Genomic DNA, 21,636 nt, shown 5'->3' with positions numbered 1-21,636 from the left:
TGTACACCCCCTTCTAGACGGTGTACACCCCCTCCTAGACGGTGTACACCCCCTCCTAGACGGTGTACACCCCCTCCTAGACGATGTACACCCCCTCCTAGAGTACACTCACCTTCACCACTTCCCTCCTTCTTCCCGCCCTCGCCCTTGTCCTCCTTCTCGTCCTTGTCGTTGTTGTTGTGTTCCGTCTGCTTGGCCCGTCGCTGCAGCTTCTTCATCTTCGCCCTCTGGTTCTGGAACCAGACCTGGACCACGCGTACGCTCAGCCCCGTCTCCTTGGCCAGCTGCTCGCGGACCTGCGGGGTAAGAGCACGCTACTGTTACTTGGGGCAGTCTTACCCGGGCCAGTGTTCCTTGCCGGTCTTACCTCTTACTCGCAGCTTCTGTCTGGCCATGACTTACACCGGGGAGTACTACTTGCAGGTGTTCCCTGGGGGAGTCTTAGCTGGGATTCCGGGCAAGGTGTGTGCCTGGGGGGGGGGTGTATTGGGGGAGGGGGGTCCTAAGGGGGTGTATTGGGGTGTGTGTACTGGGGGAGGGTGAAAAAGGGGAGAAAACACACAATGCTGTTTACTTGTTTGTGATTGTTTTGACTGTTTACGACAGCATTATACCAGTGGTGGGAGGTTTCTTCAGGTAAATCACCTCACCAGTGGTGTACTCACCTAGGTGTGCTTGCGGGAGGTTGAGCTTCGGCTCTTTGGTCCCGCCTCTCAACGGTCAATCAACTGGTGTACAGGTTCCTGAGCTTACTGGGCTCTATCATATCCACATTTGAAACTGTGTATGGAGTCAGCCTTCACCACATCACTGCCTAATGCATTCCATTTACTAACTACTCTGACACTGAAAAAGTTCTTTCTAACGTCCCTGTGGCTCATTTGGGTTCTCAGTCTCCACCTGTGTCCCTTTGTTCGTGTACCCCCCTTGTTAAACAATTTATCCTTATCAATTTATCCTTATATAATAGCATACGCCGCTAATGCTATTATTTTGATGTAAAGTTCAGGAGGCAGGTTTGGCGTGATATCAACTCCTAGATCTTTCTCTCTGTCCGTTTCATGAAGGACTTCATCTCCCATCCAGTGTCTGGCCTCCTACTTCCTCCGACTAGTTTCATTACCTTACATTTACCCGGGTTGAACTTTAGTAGCCATTTGTTGGACCATTCCTTCAGTTTGTCAAGGTCATCTTGTAGCCTCATACTATCTTCTTCTCTCTTAATCGTCCTCATAATTTTTGCATCATCAACAAACATTGAGAGGAACGAGTCTATTACCTCTGGGAGATCATTTACATATATCAGAAACAGAATAGGTCCAAGACCTGAGCCCTGTGGGACTCCACTGGTGACGCCTCGCCACTCCGAGACCTCCCTCCCTCACAGTGACTCGCTGATGTATACTCCGTATATACACTCCCTGTATTCACAGTGAATCGCTGATGTATACAACACGTTTTGTCTTACGATCATTATGAATACTATTATTCATGCATCCTGTAGCACAGTAGTCTACGTTCTCGACTTCCAACCGAGGGACCAGGGTTCAGTCCCAGAACGGGACAGGAAAGGTTGGAAACGTTTCCTTTTCATTTAATGCCTCTGTTCACCTAGCAGTAAAACAGGTACCCGGGAGTCAGGCAACTGTTGTGGGTGGCTTCCTGACGAAGGTCAATAGTAGGCTTACACCTCGATAAGTCAAAACACAGTCTTCCTGTCCCCGACAACCGGAAATTGGATGTCAACTTAAAGTTTGCCAGCATTTCACAGGAACTTGAAACTGTCATTTATAGGATTTCCCGGTGACAGGTTGTCAATCACAGTCAGTGCCAGCTGCTTCCGGTCCGTGGCACCTTATCGTCTTATCGTTAATCTTGAGGCCTCTCTTGCTCTCACTTGGCGTCATCACCATATTACTCTCATAGTGACTTCTGTAACACATTTGTTACTTCACCTGCATCCTCTCTCTCTCCAGGTCTCTTGCAGCTGTTCGCTCCGAACACTCTCACTCTCACTAGTACCCTGGTGCCAGTACCATAGTGCCAGTACCCTGGTGCCAGTACCATAGTGCCAGTACCCTGGTGCCAGTACCCTGGTGCCAGTACCATAGTGCCAGCACCCTGGTGCCAGTACCATAGTGCCAGTACCCTGGTGCCAGTACCATAGTGCCAGTACCCTGGTGCCAGTACCATAGTGCCAGTACTCTGGTGCCAGTACCATAGTGCCAGTACCCTGGAGCCAGTACCATAGTGCCAGTACCCTGGTGCCAGTACCCTGGTGCCAGTACCATAGTGCCAGTACCCTGGTGCCAGTACCATAGTGCCAGTACCCTGGTGCCAGTACCATAGTGCCAGTACCCTGGTGCCAGTACCATAGTGCCAGCACCCTGGTGCCAGTACCCTGGTGCCAGTACCATAGTGCCAGTACCCTGGTGCCAGTACCATAGTGCCAGTACCCTGGTACCAGTGCTGCACATTCTCAGGCTCCACCATCACATGTCCCTCATGCCCATTTGTACCGTCATGTGAGCGCTGTGTCAGTATGGTGTAGGATCATTAATACAACTGAATCAAAGATGAACATTATCATGTTCTATAATACAGTATATAAAATGTTTATACAATGCAGATACAAATATGGCATAGGGCGGGTGTGTACTCACCTAGTTGTGATTGCCGGGGTTGAGCTCTGGCTCTTTGGTCCCGCTTCTCAACCGTCAATCAACTGGCGTCCAGAGCCTGCTGGGCTCTGTTATATCTACACTTGAAACTGTGTATGGAGTCAGCCTCCACCACATTACTGCCTAATGCATTCCATTTACTAACTACTCTGACACTGAAAAAGTTCTTTCTAATATCTCTGTGGCTCATTTGGGCACTCAGTTTCCACCTGTGTCCCCTAGTGCGTGTGCCCCTTGTGTAAAATAGCCTGTCTTTATCTACCCTATCAATTCCCTTGAGAATCTTGAATGTGGTGATCATGTCCCCCCTAACTCTTCTGTCTTCCAACGAAGTGAGGTTTAATTTCTGTAGTCTCTCCTCGTAGCTCATACCTCTCAGCTCAGGTAGTAGTCTGGTGGCAAACCTTTGAACTTTTTCCAGTTTAGTCTTAAGCTTGACTAGATATGGACTCCATGCTGGAGCCGCATACTCCAGGATTGGTCTGACATATATGGTATATAATGTTCTGAAAGATTCCTTACACAAGTTTCTAAAGGCAGTTCTTATGTTATCCAACCTGGCACATGCCACTGATGTTATCCTCTTGATATGAGCTTCAGGGGACAGGTCTGGCGTGATATCAACCCCAGGTCTTTCTCTCTCTCTGATTCTTGAAGTATTTCATCTCCCAAATGATACCTTGTATCTGGTCTCCTGCTCCCTACACCTATCTTTATTACATTACATTTGCTTGGCTTAAACTCTAACAACCAATTGTTCGACCATTCCTGCAGCTTGTCCAGGTCTTCTTGAAACCTCAAGCTGTCCTCCCCTGTCTTAATCCTTCTCATAATTTTGGCGTCGTCAGCAAACATTGAGAGGAATGAGTCTATACCCTCTGGGAGATCACTTACGTATATAAGAAACAGGATAGGTCCGAGTACAGAGCCCTGTGGGACTCCACTGGTGATTTCACGCCCGTCTGAGGTTTCACCCCTCACTGTAACTCTCTGCTTCCTATTGCTTAGGTACTCCCTTATCCACTGGAGCGCCCTACCAGTTACTCCTGCCTGTTTCTCCAGCTTATGCCTCAGCCTTTCATGGGGTACTGTGTCAAAGGCTTTCCGATAGTCCAAAAAAAATGCAGTCCGCACATCCTTCTCTTTTTTGCTTAATCTTTGTCACCTGATCGTAGAATTCTATTAAGCCTGTAAGGCAAGATTTACCCTCCCTGAACCCATGTTGATGGGTTGTCACGAAGTCCCTTCTCTCCAGATGTGTTACTAGGTTTTTTCTCACTATCTTCTCCATCACCTTGCATGGTATACAAGTTAAAGACAGTGGCCTGTAGTTCAGTGCCTCTTGTCTGTCACCCTTTTTGTATATTGGGACTACATTAGCCGTCTTCCATATTTCTGGTAGGTCTCCCGTTTCCAGTGACCTACTATACACTATGGAGAGTGGCAAACAAAGTGCTCCTGCACACTCTTTCAATACCCATGGTGAGATTCCGTCCGGCCCAACAGCTTTTCTCACATCCAGCTCCAATAGATGCTTCTTGACCTCATCTCTTGTAATTGAGAACCCTTCCGAGGTCGCCAGGTTTGCTGCCACCTCTCCTAGCGCCGTGACCTCTCTTGTCATTGTTCTATTGTAAAGACCTCCTGGCCCCTTTTGTTGAGTTCTTCACACACCTCTTTGTCCTTCTCTGTGTACCTGTCCTCACCCGTCCTAAGTTTCATCACCTGTTCCTTCACTGTTGTCTTCCTCCTGATGTGACTGTGTAGTAGCTTTGGTTCGGTCGTGGCTTTATTAGCTATATCATTTTCAGTGTGTGTGTGTGTGTGTATGTGTGTGTGTGTGTGTGTGTGTGTGTGTGTGTGTGTGTGTGTGTGTGTGTGTGTGTGTGTGTGTGTGTGTGTACACACACGCGTGTGGGGTTGGAGCAAGTGTTCATCCCGCCCTCACCCCCTGGAGTGCCAGCGTGACCCTGGGACCACAGCATCAACTTATCCCTCTCCCCTCGACCCTCCCCCCTCCCCCCTCCCACCCTCCCTCCCCTCCCCCCTCCCACCCTCCCTCCCCTCCCCCTAACGATCCCCCTGGGCCACGTAGGCGAACACCAGCATATTTGGATAACATTTAGCGCGATAAAGTGACCAACTGGATATAAGGAACGACACACAGCGGAACCGGAACTTGATAAGCCCTCGAGATGATACTTAAGAGGAGGGGCAGGGAGGGAGGGAGGGTCTTACAGGGAGGGAGGGAGGGAGAGAGGGAAGGTCTTGCAGTGAGTGAGAGAAGACCTCCAGGGAGTGAGAGAAGACCTCCAAGGAGTGAGAGAAGACCTCCATGGAGTGAGAGAAGACCTCCAAGGAGTGAAAGAAGACCTTCAGGAAGTGAGAAAAGACCTTCAGGGAGTGAGAGAAGACCTTCAGGGAGTGAGAGAAGACCTTCAGGGAGTGAGAGAAGACCTTCAGGGAGTGAGAGAAGACCTTCAGGGAGTGAGAGAAGACCTTCATGGAGTGAGAGAAGACCTTCAGGGAGTGAGAGAAGACCTTCAGGGAGTGAGAGAAGACCTCCAAGGAGTGAGAGAAGACCTCCAGGGAGTGAGAGAAGACCTTCAGGGAGTGAGAGAAGACCTTCAGGGAGTGAGAAAAGACCTTCAGGGAGTGAGAGAAGACCTCCAGGGAGTGAGAGAAGACCTCCAGGGAGTGAGAGAAGACCTCCAGGGAGTGAGAGAAGACCTCCAAGGAGTGAGAGAAGACCTCCAAGGAATGAGAGAAGACCTCAGGGAGTGAGGGGGGGGGGAAGCCTTGGAGGGAGCTACATAAACACCTGTAATTCCAGCCTCACCCAGTTACAGCACCGCTCCTGTGCCAGGTAAGTCCACTATGGGCTCACCATAGCCCGTGCTACTTTGGAACTTTTGTCGTAAGTAGCTGAATCTGAAACAACAACAACCAGCGTGACATGTGTCCCCGCGCCCTGGAGCAGAGTGAGGGGAACAGGTGTGGAGTGAGGGAGAACAGGTGTGGAGTGAGGGGGAACAGGTGTGGAGTGAGGGGGAACAGGTGTGGAGTGAGGGAGAACAGGTGTGGAGTGAGGGGGAACAGGTGTGGAGTGAGGGAGAACAGGTGTGGAGTGAGGGGGAACAGGTGTGTGCTACTGCAGGGCGGGACTCTCGGAGAGGCCATCAAGGCCACTCATCACACTCATCACTACACACAGCAGTGACCCGGAGTGACCCCGGCCAGGCTGCTGGGGGCCTCCACCCCCCACCCCCCACCTGGGCTCCAAGCGGGGAAGAACAGACGACTGTCTCCAGGTCATGATAGTGAAGGGTGATAGTGAGGGGTGATAGTGAGGGGGTGATTGTGAGGGGTGATAGTGAGGGGTGATAGTGAGGGGTGACAGTGTAGGGTGCGGGATTGATGATGAACAAGTGTGTGAGGGTGACGGAGAACAAGTGTGTGAGGGTGACGGAGAACAAGTGTGTGAGGGTGACGGAGAACAAGTGTGTGAGGGTGACGGAGAACAAGTGTGTGAGGGTGACGGAGAACAAGTGTGTGAGGGTGACGGAGAACAAGTGTGTGTGTGTGGGTGACGGAGAACAAGTGTGTGTGTGTGGGTGACGGAGAACAAGTGTGTGTGTGTGGGTGACGGAGAACAAGTGTGTGTGGGTGGGTGACGGAGAACAAGTGTGTGTGTGGGTGACGGAGAACAAGTGTGTGTGTGTGTGTGGGTGACGGAGAACAAGTGTGTGTGTGGGTGACGGAGAACAAGTGTGTGTGGGTGACGGAGAACAAGTGTGTGTGTGGGTGACGGAGAACAAGTGTGTGTGGGTGACGGAGAACAAGTGTGTGTGTGGGTGACGGAGAACAAGTGTGTGTGTGGGTGACGGAGAACAAGTGTGTGTGGGTGACGGAGAACAAGTGTGTGTGGGTGACGGAGAACAAGTGTGTGTGGGTGACGGAGAACAAGTGTGTGTAGGGGTGACGGAGAACAAGTGTGTGTGTGGGTGACGGAGAACAAGTGTGTGTGGGGGTGACGGAGAACAAGTGTGTGTGGGGGTGACGGAGAACAAGTGTGTGTGGGTGACGGAGAACAAGTGTGTGTGGGGGTGACGGAGAACAAGTGTGTGTGTGGGTGACGGAGAACAAGTGTGTGTGTGGGTGACGGAGAACAAGTGTGTGTGTGGGTGACGGAGAACAAGTGTGTGTGGGTGACGGAGAACAAGTGTGTGTGGGTGACGGAGAACAAGTGTGTGTGGGTGACGGAGAACAAGTGTGTGTAGGGGTGACGGAGAACAAGTGTGTGTGTGGGTGACGGAGAACAAGTGTGTGTGGGGGTGACGGAGAACAAGTGTGTGTGGGGGTGACGGAGAACAAGTGTGTGTGGGTGACGGAGAACAAGTGTGTGTGGGGGTGACGGAGAACAAGTGTGTGTGTGGGTGACGGAGAACAAGTGTGTGTGGGGGTGACGGAGAACAAGTGTGTGTGGGGGTGACGGAGAACAAGTGGTGTGTGTGTGGGTGACGGAGAACAAGTGTGTGGGTGACGGAGAACAAGTGTGTGTGGGTGACGGAGAACAAGTGTGTGTGGGTGACGGAGAACAAGTGTGTGTGGGGGTGACGGAGAACAAGTGTGTGTGGGTGACGGAGAACAAGTGTGTGTGGGTGACGGAGAACAAGTGTGTGTGGGTGACGGAGAACAAGTGTGTGTGGGTGACGGAGAACAAGTGTGTGTGGGTGACGGAGAACAAGTGTGTGTGGGGGGGGGGGTGCCGGGTGTAGTGAGGTCATACATAAGAGCCCGTTTAAGAGCCAGGGTTCGACCCCCCGCAAGGGGGACCAGGAACTGAAGAACGAATCATATCTTTTGTTTGTATTATTCTTCATTACTCACACTACAACACCCCTCACACTACAACACCCACCTCACACTACAACACCCTCACACTACAACACCCACCTCACACTACAACACCCTCACACTACAACACCCCCTCACACTACAACACCCTCACACTACAACACCCTCACACTACAACACCCACCTCACACTACAACACCCACCTCACACTACAACACCCACCTCACACTACAACACCCACCTCACACTACAACACCCACCTCACACTACAACACCCACCTCACACTACAACACCCACCTCACACTACAACACCCCTCACACTACAACACCCACCTCACACTACAACACCCACCTCACACTACAACACCCACCTCACACTACAACACCCCTCACACTACAACACCCACCTCACACTACAACACCCACCTCACACTACAACACCCCTCACACTACAACACCCCTCACACTACAACACCCACCTCACACTACAACACCCACCTCACACTACAACACCCACCTCACACTACAACACCCACCTCACACTACAACACCCCCTCACACTACAACACCCACCTCACACTACAACACCCACCTCACACTACAACACCCACCTCACACTACAACACCCACCTCACACTACAACACCCACCTCACACTACAACACCCACCTCACACTACAACACCCACCTCACACTACAACACCCACCTCACACTACAACACCCCCTCACACTACAACACCCACCTCACACTACAACACCCACCTCACACTACAACACCCACCTCACACTACAACACCCACCTCACACTACAACACCCACCTCACACTACAACACCCCCTCACACTACAACACCCACCTCACACTACAACACCCACCTCACACTACAACACCCCCTCACACTACAACACCCACCTCACACTACAACACCCACCTCACACTACAACACCCACCTCACACTACAACACCCCCTCACACTACAACACCCACCTCACACTACAACACCCACCTCACACTACAACACCCCCTCACACTACAACACCCACCTCACACTACAACACCCACCTCACACTACAACATCCACCTCACACTACAACACCCACCTCACACTACAACACCCACCTCACACTACAACACCCACCTCACACTACAACACCCACCTCACACTACAACACCCACCTCACACTACAACATCCACCTCACACTACAACACCCACCTCACACTACAACACCCACCTCACACTACAACATCCACCTCACACTACAACACCCACCTCACACTACAACATCCACCTCACACTACAACACCCACCTCACACTACAACACCCCCTCACACTACAACACCCTCACACTACAACACCCACCTCACACTACAACACCCTCACACTACAACACCTACCTCACACTACAACATCCACCTCACACTACAACATCCACCTTACACTACAACACCCACCTCACACTACAACATCCACCTCACACTACAACATCCACCTCACACTACAACACCCACCTCACACTACAACACCCCCTCACACTACAACACCCTCACACTACAACACCCACCTCACACTACAACACCCTCACACTACAACACCCACCTCACACTACAACATCCACCTCACACTACAACACCCCTCACACTACAACATCCACCTCACACTACAACACCCCCTCACACTACAACATCCACCTCACACTACAACACCCCCTCACACTACAACATCCACCTCACACTACAACATCCACCTCACACTACAACATCCACCTCACACTACAACACCCCCTCACACTACAACACCCACCTCACACTACAACACCCACCTCACACTACAACACCCACCTCACACTACAACACCCACCTCACACTACAACACCCACCTCACACTACAACACCCCCTCACACTACAACACCCCCTCACACTACAACACCCACCTCACACTACAACACCCCCTCACACTACAACACCCACCTCACACTACAACACCCACCTCACACTACAACACCCCCTCACACTACAACACCCACCTCACACTACAACACCCACCTCACACTACAACACCCACCTCACACTACAACACAAACCTCACACTACAACACCCACCTCACACTACAACACCCACCTCACACTACAACACCCCCTCACACTACAACACCCCCTCACACTACAACACCCACCTCACACTACAACACCCCCTCACACTACAACACCCACCTCACACTACAACACCCACCTCACACTACAACACCCACCTCATACTATAACACCCACCTCACACTACAACACCCACCTCACACTACAACACGCCTCACACTACAACACGGACCACTACCACTCACTGGATGGGTATGGGAACCACTACCACTCACAGGATGGGTATGGGAACCACTACCACTCACAGGATGGGTATGGGAACCACTACCACCCACAGGATGGGTATGGGAACCACTACCACTCACAGGATGGGTATGGGGACCACTACCACCCACAGGATGGGTATGGGGACCACTACCACCCACAGGATGGGTATGGGGACCACTACCACTCACAGGATGGGTATGGGAACCACTACCACCCACAGGATGGGTATGGGGACCACTACCACTCACAGGATGGGTATGGGGACCACTACCACTCACAGGATGGGTATGGGGACCACTACCACTCACAGGATGGGTATGGGGACCACTACCACTCACAGGACGGGTATGGGGACCACTACCACCCACAGGATGGGTATGGGGTACATAATAAATTAACTTCACTAACAAGGCTGACAGCGAGGATCACAACAAGGTGATAGAGCTCTCAGCGAGCTGCACAATACACACTCACAACACACTCATCCACACTGTACTCTCAACACGCACTTGAATAAGGCAGTCCTTGTTAAGTCCGTCGAGGCTCTCAGTATATGTTGCTGCTGCTTCACGCTCAATTTACTGACCCGTCACACTTGTAAACACACTCAAGGGAGCCGCAGTGAGGGGCTTAACTCTCACGGGGCAGCACTCATCTCTGGCCCCCAGTGAGGGCTCAACTCTCCCAGGGCAGCTCTCGCCCTGTGGTATCGAACCCGCGTCGGGTGAGCCAGGATTCCGGATCGATCCCACCACCCGGCTCCATGGGTATATCAGGCCATTGTTATCTCATTGTGTACATAAAATTGCCACCAGTCAAGAGCCCTGGACAGGGGTGGGGGGGGGGTCTTGAGGAATTTGTTAGGTTAGGGTAGGATAGATTTTAGGGAAGGTTAGGTTAGGATAGGCCTTAGGAAAGGTTAGGTTAGGATAGGTCTTAGGGAAGGTTAGATTAGGATAGGTCTTAGGGAAGGTTAGGTTAGGATAGGCCTTAGGGAAGGTTAAGTTAGGATAGGTCTTAGGGAAGGTTAGGTTAGGATAGGCCTTAGGGAAGGTTAGGTTAGGATAGGCCTTAGGGAAGGTTAGGTTAGGATAGGTCTTAGGGAAGGTTAGGTTAGGATAGGCCTTAGGGAAGGTTAAGTTAGGATAGGTCTTAGGGAAGGTTAGGTTAGGATAGGTCTTAGGGAAGGTTAGGTTAGGATAGGTCTTAGGGAAGGTTAGGTTAGGATAGGTCTTAGGGAAGGTTAGGTTAGGATAGGCCTTAGGGAAGGTTAGGTTAGGATAGGTCTTAGGGAAGGTTAGGTTAGGATAGGCCTTAGGGAAGGTTAGGTTAGGATAGGTCTTAGGGAAGGTTAGGTTAGGATAGGCCTTAGGGAAGGTTAAGTTAGGATAGGTCTTAGGGAAGGTTAGGTTAGGATAGGTCTTAGGGAAGGTTAGGTTAGGATAGGTCTTAGGGAAGGTTAGGTTAAGATAGGTCTTAGGGATGGTTAGGTTAGGGTAGACCTTAGGGAACGGGGGGGGTCTTAGGAAGATGGCGTGGTTTACCTGTAGTTGGTTCTGAGAGCACTTTAACTCCACAAGCCCGGCTTGGGGTCAGGGCCAGGATTCATCAAGCATCTACTTGGTCGACAAAGCTGTTGTTTGAAGCGGGTCGCATCCCCCACATATCCATAAACAACCGGTGGGTCTTTTGACTTCCGGTACGAGACTCCCCCCACATACCCCTTAACCCCATATATCCCCTTAACTCCACATACCCCTTAACCCCCATATATCCCCTTAACTCCACATACCCCTTAATCCCTTACCATTTAAACGCTTCAGTTTCTTCTTTCCTCTGCCAGTTTGTTTCATTTCTCACACCATAATAACTTAATGTTTCCTTCGCGCATTCCACTTATTTCCCCTTACTGCGGGAGAGATACATAATAATTTACACGTGGAAAATAATAGAGGGGCTGATCCCAAACCTGCACACAGAAATAACATCACATGAGACCAGGAGGCATGGCAAGATGTGCAGAATACCTCCGTTGAAAAGCAGAGGTGCAACAGGTACTCTGAGAGAGAACTCTATCAACATCAGAGGCCCTTTACACTCATTAAGATTTTAACTTAGATTCAACAGAGCAGAAGAAGTTGTTAAACATATATGGCAAAATTTTACTGAAGCGACCATACGAGTCATAAATACTCATATTCCGCCCAAGTAAAACAGAAACAAGCAACACTAAGTGGGCCAGCCAGAGGCTTAGGGTCCGCGCAGGAATATCCCTGAAAAAAAAATCAGAGGCCCAAGACTGTTCAACACGCTTCCACTACACAAAAGGGCTATAACTGGCCGACCCCTCACTGTGTTGAAGAGAGAACTTGACAAGCACCTCCAAAGGATACTTGATCAACCAGGCTATGACTCATACGTCAGGCTGCGAGCAGCCGCGTCTAACAGCCTGGTTGACCAGTCCAACAACCAGGAAGCCTAGTCGACGACCGGGCCGCGGGGACGCTAAGCCCCGAAAACACCTCAAGGTAAGGTAACCTCAAGGTAGATACTGCGTACAGGTTCCTACTTTTTGGCGTCTTCTCCTCCTCCTACGTTTATTCTTTTCCCTTACCAACCCGCTTGCCCTCCCCTTCATCCACTCATGCCCTTTCACGCCCACACAGACCTCTTGGTGAGTCGAGACAAGCAGTGCATGCTAATATTTATTTATTGTGATATGCTTAATCCCCTCCCTATCTCCACTATGCGTCCCGCGCCATTGTTGTTGTGGTCGGTTACTCTTCTGTTGTCCCGCGCCATTGTTGTTGTGGTCGGTTATTCTTCTGCTGTCTCGCGCCATTGTTGTTGTGGTCGGTTATTCTTCTGTTGTCTCGCGCCATTGTTGTTGTGGTCGGTTATTCTTCTGTTGTCCCGCGCCATTGTTGTTGTGGTCGGTTACTCTTCTGCTGTCTCGCGCCATTGTTGTTGTGGTCGGTTATTCTTCTGTTGTCTCGCGCCATTGTTGTTGTCATCGGTTATTCTTCTGTTGTCTCGCGCCATTGTTGTTGTGGTCGGTTATTCTTCTGTTGTCTTGCGCCATTGTTGTTGTGGTCGGTTATTCTTCTGTTGTCTAGCACCATTGTTGTTGTGGTCGGTTATTCTTCTGTTGTCTCGCGCCATTGTTGTTGTGGTCGGTTATTCTTCTGTTGTCTCGCACCATTGTTGTTGTGGTCGGTTATTCTTCTGTTGTCTCGCACCATTGTTGTTGTGGTCGGTTATTCTTCTGTTGTCTTGCGCCATTGTTGTTGTGGTCGGTTATTCTTCTGTTGTCTCGCGCCATTGTTGTTGTGGTCGGTTATTCTTCTGTTGTCCCGCACCATTGTTGAAGTGGTTAGTTAATCTTCTGTTGTCCTGCGCCAACGTTGTTGTGGTCGGTTACACTCTCATTGTCCTGATTAAGTGTTGATGTAGTCGATTACTCTCAAGTTGTCTCGACCATTGAGCGTCTAAATACTCTAGTCCGTTTAATCAACGAGCAAAGCTGGGCAAACGATGTTGATATAACAATCAATCAGCGTTAATAATGTTGATCCTACGTTGAGCACCAATAAATACCAGCTTGGATGATGTTATTTGGAAGAGTTAAATAGAGTATTACCCTGCTGAGAGATACTTTTGTTTAACAATAAATAACAAAATATTTAAGTATAAATTAAATTAAAATTACAGAGCAAAAACAAAATATGTACAGATCAAAAATAAGATAGATGAATTGTTCTGGAAACTGGAACATACTGGAGGGGGTGACAGAGAGATTTCTGACGTGGAAGAAAAATTTTCTCACTGAAAATTGAAGGCATCAGAGGCAATGTATCAGACTGGAGAAGTGTTAATACTAGTACACGGGGTTCAGTTCTTGCACCGGTCATATTCATTGTCTATATAAACAATCATATTCATTGTCTATATAAACAATCTAACAGGAGGAATACATAATTATATGAACATGTTTGCTGATGATGGCAAACTACTAGACAAGATAAGAAACTTTGAGGATTGCCATACCCTTCAAAAAGACTAGGATAATAGTATATGGAGCAACACATGGCAACGTAATTTTAATGTAAATAAATGTCACGTTGTGAAATGTGGAAAAAGAGAAAATAGACCACACACAACCTAAAAGTTGTATGACATGGCTTTAAAGAAATTCTGATAAAGAAAGAAGATTCTGGATAGAAAATTGTCACTTGAGGACCACACAAAGAACAGTATGCGAGGAGCATATCCAACGCTTTCCAACTTTAGGAAATACATGGGTGGCGAAATACTAAGAAAATTGCTCACAACCTTTGTGAGACCCAAAACTGGAATGTGCAGCAGTTGTGTAGTGTTCCTGTCTCAAGAAGCACATCGGTACACTGGAAACTGTGCAACAACATGCAACTAAATGGTTCCGGGACTGAGAAACAAGAGGTATTAAATACACCAAAGCTAGAAGATTGAAGAAAAAGAGGTGATATGATCACTACTTACAAAATAGTAATAGGAATCGACAAAATTGACAGAGTTCTTGAAACCTACAACATCAACAACAGGAGGATGTGGAGTCATTCACATCCTCAAATTACCGAAGAATCGTTAGAAAGTTCACTTTTGTAACCAGCGTGGTACACGGCTGGAACAAGTTAGGTGAGATGGTGGAGGCCAAACCCGTCAGTAACTTCAAAGTGTTATACGACAAAGAGTACTGGGAAGACGGGATACTACGAGCGTAGCTCTCATCCTGTAAGTAGACTCAGGTAATCACGCACACCAACACGTATGCACGCAAAGAAGCACGCACGCAAACGAGCACACAGACACACACACACACACCATAAATACTCCGGGCACTAAGTACCTGGAGACTGAGTCAACAAACAGGGAGGCTGGAGACCCCGAAGGTGATAACACCGCCCGGCCTCTTAACTATCCCCGCCCTCCACACACCAAGTGCTCCTCCACCTTCACCAGAGTCCTGCTCCCCGACCACTGTTACGGCACCGCTACTCCACGAGTAGTGGTGGAGGAGAGGAGCAGTGGTAGTGGAGGAACAGTGGTGGAGAAATAGTGTTGGAGAAACAGTGCTGGTGTTGGTGCTATATTGGCTGGTGTGGTAGCGATCACATGGTGCGATACCAGTCTTAACTATGAGAGGTGATGGTACCGGGTGACTGTTATCAGCGGGTGATGACAGCGGGTGACTGTTATCAGCGGGTGATGGAAGCAGGTGACTGTTATCAGCGGGTGATGACAGCGGGTGATGGCAGCAGGTGACTGTTATCAGCGGGTGATGACAGCACGTGAGGAAGACACAACCAAGATAGCGGTGCTGGGATTAAAATCAGCACCTGGCAAGGAATGTTGGTCTCAGGTGGAAGTGGTGGCAGGAACAGGTGGCAGGGACTGATGGCAGGGGGTAAGTGATGGCCAGGATCAACAAGGCAGTGTTGTCCCGGCGGATGGAGTGCCTCACCCGGAACCTCCTCCACGCCCTCCGAGTGCTGAGATAAAGCTAGCGACTTGACGCTAAGAATAGCGCAGAGCTACGCACATCTACGACCTATTTGTCTGATTCTCTGAAAAGTGTATAATCAAATCTGATGTATTCACGCCAAGTTTCCATTATCCTGACACATTTCTCTTCATTCCATCAACATTTCGTCACCCCTTGTTCGAAACTGACCAGGATCGACCCAGCATGAACCAATATCCATCGCCCATCAGCTGTCAACGCCGTCCGCGCCATCACAGTTACTAGGGTGAAAGTTTATCATGGATATTCACCACAAAGCTAAATTCTTCAAGCTTAGCCTACATTTTTTTTATATTAATCGCTCTGTAATATTTTTAAAATGATTCAGCTTCAATTTACCCAACCGTAAAAATTATTTTAGCTATTTTTAAAGCTGTATTTTCTGTATAATGTAGGATAAACTCATTGGCAGTACTGCACGTCACTCGTTCTGTCAGCCAATCAGCGGCCATAAATCTGTCACCGGTGCGCGCAGTGTTGCCGTCACTAGGGCCGGACAGTTTAGACAGGAGTTACATTGGAGATGAAATGGTTGTTGTTGTGTTTGGACAGACGGACAGACAAGGCCCATTTCGAAGGGATACACAGAAGCCAGGAGTGATAGGTGTTGTGTTTAGGCCAGGAGTGGTCCACTTTAAGACTCCCCAGTAGTATATTCTTTCTCACAGAAGCCTGGATCAAATGCCGCCATATTTAGAGTAAAAACCTTGAGGAATAAAAGGCGTTTACATTGCGATAATGACCTACACTATTACTCTTAATAACATACTCAGATTTAAACTAAGCTGGAAATGGCGGAAAGTAAGAGTATCTGAGAATTGCACGAGTCCGCGCTGTGTCTAGTTACTACATCAACAAATGGGGCCTAATATACACACAATTCATTGGGTTCGCACTCATCTTTCTCAAAAGGCACACACACACTTATCTGATTTACTGCCGTCCGCGCAAACACCCATAAACAAACACAAACACTCACATACGCTCTTTCACAAGTTTTTTTGCGCCACTCAGTCATATAGACGTGTTGGTATATGACTTTAAGTGAACCTATTCTCTATTATACAGAGCAACGGTGACCCATCATCAAGAGACCCTTAGTACTGAAATATAGTCTCTCTCTCTCTCTCACTCTCACTCCCCCTCTCTCTCTCTCTCTTTCTCTCTCTCTCTCTCTCTCTCTCTCTTGCCCAATATACATAGCCAAGTACATGCACTGTATACGCACTTGTACCCAAGGCCATGCATACACAAGCGCACGTTTCCCTCTCAAGTACAGCAGCCATAATGCACAAATGCTGTTCCCCTCCTTGAGCACTCTCTTGGGACTTCCCCTCCTCCTCCTCCCCCTCCCACCAACCTCTTCCCTCACAGGCTGTCGGCACTCTGTGGGACAGCGTGTTATATAAGGGGGAGAAGATGAGGGCCAAGGGGTAACTCTGGCTGTCAACAGGTTAAGTAGGGGCACGGCTGAAGAAATGCCACCAAGAAATGGTTTAAGAAAGCAATGTTATTAATATTAAATATGTTAGTTATCCTCTAAAAAACTCCAAGAACATATTGATTACAATATTCGTCAACGGGGATACTTTAAGAAGAACAAAAGGGCAGAACAAATAACAGATAAACAAGAACAAAGAACAGGTACAGGAACAGGCAGAACAAATAACAGATAAACAAGAACAAAGAACAGGTACAGGAACAGGCAGAACAAATAACAGATAAACAAGAACAAAGAACAGGTACAGGAACAGGCAGAACAAATAACAGATAAACAAGAACAAAGAACAGGTACACATGAAAATAAAGAAAGGTTACGACAGCATCAGAGTGAGGAAAATAGTTCAAAGAAAAACAAATGGTTTAAGATGTTTGTGATAGAAAGCGAGAGGAGCGCGACCATTGGCTCAGGTATCATGTGTGTACCATCTTTTATTGTGCTATATCCCTACCAATCCGGGTTCGATCCCGGGCACCGGCGAGAAACAATGGGCAGAGTTTCTTTCATCCTATGCCCCTTGTTACCTAGCAGTAAAATAGGTACCTGGGTGTTAGTCAGCTGTCACGGGCTGCTTCCTGGGGGGTGGAGGCCTGGTCGAGGCCCGGGCCGCGGGGACACTAAAAAGCCCCGAAATCATCTCAAGATAACCTCAAGATCCATCCCCGCTCATCCATAACTATCCATCCCCACCCATCCATCCTTACCAATCCTTCCCTCTCTATCCTTACCCATGGATGACATCTCCCGTCACGCAGGGTGCAGTTGCACCTCCACAGATCTCCAGTATCATGTATTGATACTGGTAATGGCTCAAAAGGGCCACCACTTACGGGCTATTCTTGCCCGTGCCACCTTTTGGGTGGCTTAATCTTCATCAATCAATCTATCCATACCAATCTTCTCCCACCCATCCTTACCACTGACATGTGAAGCTGGGGATCTCTCCTCCCCGCAAGGAGTACAGAGCATGTCGTCCACGCCTTCCGCAGAATCGTTTGAAGGCTTAATAAAGAAAGGTCAAAGATTAGCCAGGGTTGATGCCACCAGACAGTGCCGGCTCAAAGCTGGAGGCACCAGTGCTTACCAGGAGCGGTGAGTGCCAGTCAAAACAGGCGATAACCCATGACCCTGGGGTGGCACCGCCCCTCTCACCACCGCCGCCGCTGCTGCTGCAGCGTCCAGCAAGAGGTCGTCATTGTTGTAGGAGAGTTACCTCACTGTTGTGCTCGGCCTCACACGAGTGGGGTCTAGCACCTGACAAAAGTGTGCAAGCTTGGACGTCATCGTTACTCTATAAACAAATCAGACCCAGCCAAACTCACCCTAACCTCCTAACCTCCTAACCCAACCCAACCTAACCTAACCTAACCTAACTTAACCTAACCTAACCTAACCTAACCTAACCTAACTTAACCTAACCTAACCTAACCTAACCTAACTTAACCTAACCTAACCTAACCTAACTTAACCTAACCTAACCTAACCTAACCTAACCTAACGATTACAAAAGATAAACTTTTATTTTATATGTGGAGTGTACAAGGTGTGATGTCTCAATGACGTCATAATGGTCATATTGGTACAAGTTTTAGATCCTACTGGCTCAGACACTTCCGTTGGTAGCGATCGACCGCTCAATATAGCAAACTACCGCTAAATTTTAGCATGAATCGCTACACCAAAAATAGCGCCATATCTTAACCAACGCTGTGCTGACGTCAGCAACTGCTGCTCTCAGAGCCTTCACTGTCCTCACCACCATGTCCTCCCCTAGTGCGTCAGCTCCTGGGCCCCGCCTTCTCTACATAACTTTGTTTAATGGACTGAGATACGAGACAGCACCTATTTAATGCCTGACAGCTTCTATTTGATATGCAGCAGTTCCTATTTAATACGTGGCAGCTCCTATTTAATACAAGGCAGGTATTGTCTGCCAGAACTCGTAGACTGGAACTCGTGCCATATTGTGGTAATTATCCCTTCACATCAAGACTTGTCGGCAGCTTGAGGCTGGAGCCCCGCTGGTGGCGGCCACACAAGGAATCCAGTGCTAGATTCAACACCCTATAAATATCGTTTAAGATCGGCGGATTGAATCGTCGCTCTGTGTGGGGTGGTGTACAGGGTAAACATGGGTAGTGGGTGGTGGTGGGGTGGTGGGTGGTGTTGGTGGTAGTGGTGGTGGTGGTGGTGGTGGTGGTGGTGGTGGTGGTGGTGGGTGGTGGTGGTGGTGGGTGGTGGTAGTGGTGGGGTGGTGTTGGGGGTAGTAGTGGGGGTAGTAGTGGGGGTAGTGGTGGGGGTAGTGGTGGGGGTAGTGGTGGGGGTAGTGGTGGGGGTAGTGGTGGTGGTGGTGATGGTAGTGGTAGTGGTGGTGGTGGTGGTGTTGGTAGTGGTGGTGGTGGTGGTGTTGGTAGTGGTGGTGGTGGTGGTGTTGGTAGTGGTGGTGGTGGTGGTGTTAGTAGTGGTGGTGGTGGTGGTGTTGGTAGTGGTGGTGGTGGTGGTGTTGGTAGTGGTGACGTGTGCACAGCAGCAGTACCACCAGCAGCGGCAGCACTCGAAGCCTCCTCAGTGGTACTAGCAACAGGAACAATATGAAGAGCAGCAGTAGTAGCAATATTAACAGTGTACGTCGTCAGCACTACCGCTGAGCAACCCACCTTCCTGCAAGGCTTGGGAGACACGCTGAAGGAGGCCATGAACTGCTTCCTCTGCGCCGACGTCAGGATCGTTCTGGGTCTCTTGGGGCCTCGTCTACCGTCCCGAGGTCTCGACCCATCGTCCACTATGAAGTCGTCGCCCAGTGGACCTGCAGAAGCCATAGACGAAGGCGATGATCGTCTGGTAGGAGGCACAGAGTAAGCTGGGTCCTCGGACTGCACATTACTGTGCAGCTCTTTTATGTTGTTATTTCTTAATTGGTTAAAGACATTCCTATTTTAGGTTTGTGGAAAAAAATTACTGAAACTATACAAGTGAACTAAATGTTACTAATTTATCTGAAGAATGAGTCATATATTTGAACGAGAATTCATATTTTATTAAACTGATAAAACATCTCAATAAATCTTCTATTACCGATATTACACATATGGAGAGTTGATCTTCATACTAAACTTGAGCAAGATTCTTAAGCAGTATATAGAGGAGGAGCCAGTGAGCGCGCCCACCGTCTCAAGGAACACATCACCGGTACACAAGACCTCAACCCGTCAACACTAATCCAATAAATACATGAGGCTATACCAACCAGTTTCCTCAGTAGGCTTTATAATTAGTATTATTATTTAAACTGAAAGTGAAATTATTCCTCGATTTTAAACTCAAAGGATATTTGAGAAAAGGGAGAGTGATGAGGGGATTTTTTTGGGGTGGGGGATAGGGAGGGACAGGGGATGTTTCCCGCGTAAATATACACGGCGGGTTAGCCAGATCATGAAACAATAAACAAAACTACACTTCAATACTAACTCAGCCACTCACTCTGCGGCCCGTGCTGCTGTAGAAGGAACATCTCTTTCTCGTAGTCGGCCCGGCAGAAGAGCTGGTGACCCCGTAGCACGTACTGGTCGCCCTTCTGCAGCACCTGGCAGCAGACGACGCAGGCGAAGCAGTGGAGGTGGAAGACGAGAGACTGCGCTCGCATCACCAGCTCGTGGGGCAGGAGGCGGTCGCCACACCCGGCACACTTCACAGAGAACAGCCTGCGTGAGGAGGCGGCTCCGATTAGCGAGTGTTCTCTCAGCTCTGGGAACCAGCTCTTACACATATTTGGTGCTGAGAATCTCCGCTGCTAGTACAGCCAATACACCTATCTTGAGGTTATCTTGAGTTGATTTCGGGGCTTTTTTTTTAGTGTCCCCGCGGCCCGGTCCTTGACCAGGCCTCCACCCCCAGGAAGCAGCCCGTGACAGCTGACTAACACCCAGGTACCTATTTACTGCTAGGTAACAGGGGCATAGGGTGAAAGAAACTCTGCCCACCGTTTCTCGCTGGCGCCCGGCATCGAACCCGGGACCACAGGATCACAAGTCCAGTGTGCTGTCCGCTCGGCCGACCAGCTCCCCTCCCATCATACACAAAACGGTTTTCACCAACAGACTTTAAAACCGACATAACCCAACCCAACCCAACCCAACCCAAAACCAGCCTAAAATATGCAGGCGATGAGTCACAATAACGTGGCTAAAGTATGATGACCAGACCACACACTAGAATGTGAAGGGACGACGACGTTTCGGTCCGTCCTGGACCATTCTCAAGTTGATTGAGAATCTCAATCGACTTGAGAATGGTCTAGGACGGACCGAAACGTCGTCGTCCCTTCACATTTTAGTGTGTGGTCTGGTCATCAGCCTAAAATAACCCAACGGAGCCTAACACAGCCTAACTTAAGGTAAATACAGCTAACCTAACGATATATATACGAAACATTTGAATACGATTTGAATGTAATCTTGATATAAACAGTAAAATTAAAAGTTTTGGAATGAAAGCTACAATTTATACCACAGGATCCTTCAAGTCCACATAGATAAACCATCCCAACCAAGCCTCTGACCCCAACAGAGACTGAACGACGGGCTTCCTAATAACGACACAAACTCCATACACAGCACCAGAGGAAACAACACGACCCGGCACGCCACGGGTCGTACTGCGATGTACGACCCGTGTA

The 21,636-nt window shown here is 49.1% G+C and overlaps 2 protein-coding genes across 4 annotated transcripts in view; one reads left to right on the top strand and one right to left on the bottom strand.

Annotated features, from left to right (window-relative positions):
• The window catches only part of LOC123764307 (uncharacterized), a 275,355-nt gene that overhangs the window by 69,174 nt on the left and 184,545 nt on the right, over window positions 1-21,636 (top strand). The gene's annotated exons all lie outside the window — the stretch shown is intronic.
• LOC138358266 (LIM homeobox transcription factor 1-alpha-like) overlaps window positions 1-21,636 on the bottom strand; it is a 64,951-nt gene that overhangs the window by 3,976 nt on the left and 39,339 nt on the right. For 2 of the 3 annotated variants that reach the window (XM_069316075.1, XM_069316074.1), the window contains 3 exons: window positions 20,430-20,662; window positions 19,619-19,767; window positions 113-296 (listed from right to left, as the gene is read on the bottom strand). In XM_069316075.1, coding sequence (XP_069172176.1) covers window positions 113-296; window positions 19,619-19,767; window positions 20,430-20,662 — 566 coding nt within the window. The remainder of the gene's footprint in view (window positions 1-112; window positions 297-19,618; window positions 19,768-20,429; window positions 20,663-21,636) is intronic. The other variant, XM_069316076.1, reaches the window with a different exon arrangement.

The sequence above is a fragment of the Procambarus clarkii genome, chromosome 82 (assembly GCF_040958095.1).
Source record: "Procambarus clarkii isolate CNS0578487 chromosome 82, FALCON_Pclarkii_2.0, whole genome shotgun sequence".
In the NCBI taxonomy this organism is placed as follows: domain Eukaryota; kingdom Metazoa; phylum Arthropoda; class Malacostraca; order Decapoda; family Cambaridae; genus Procambarus; species Procambarus clarkii.
The sequence above is the reverse complement of the archived record's forward strand: the minus strand, read 5'-3'. Positions and strand labels throughout refer to the sequence as shown.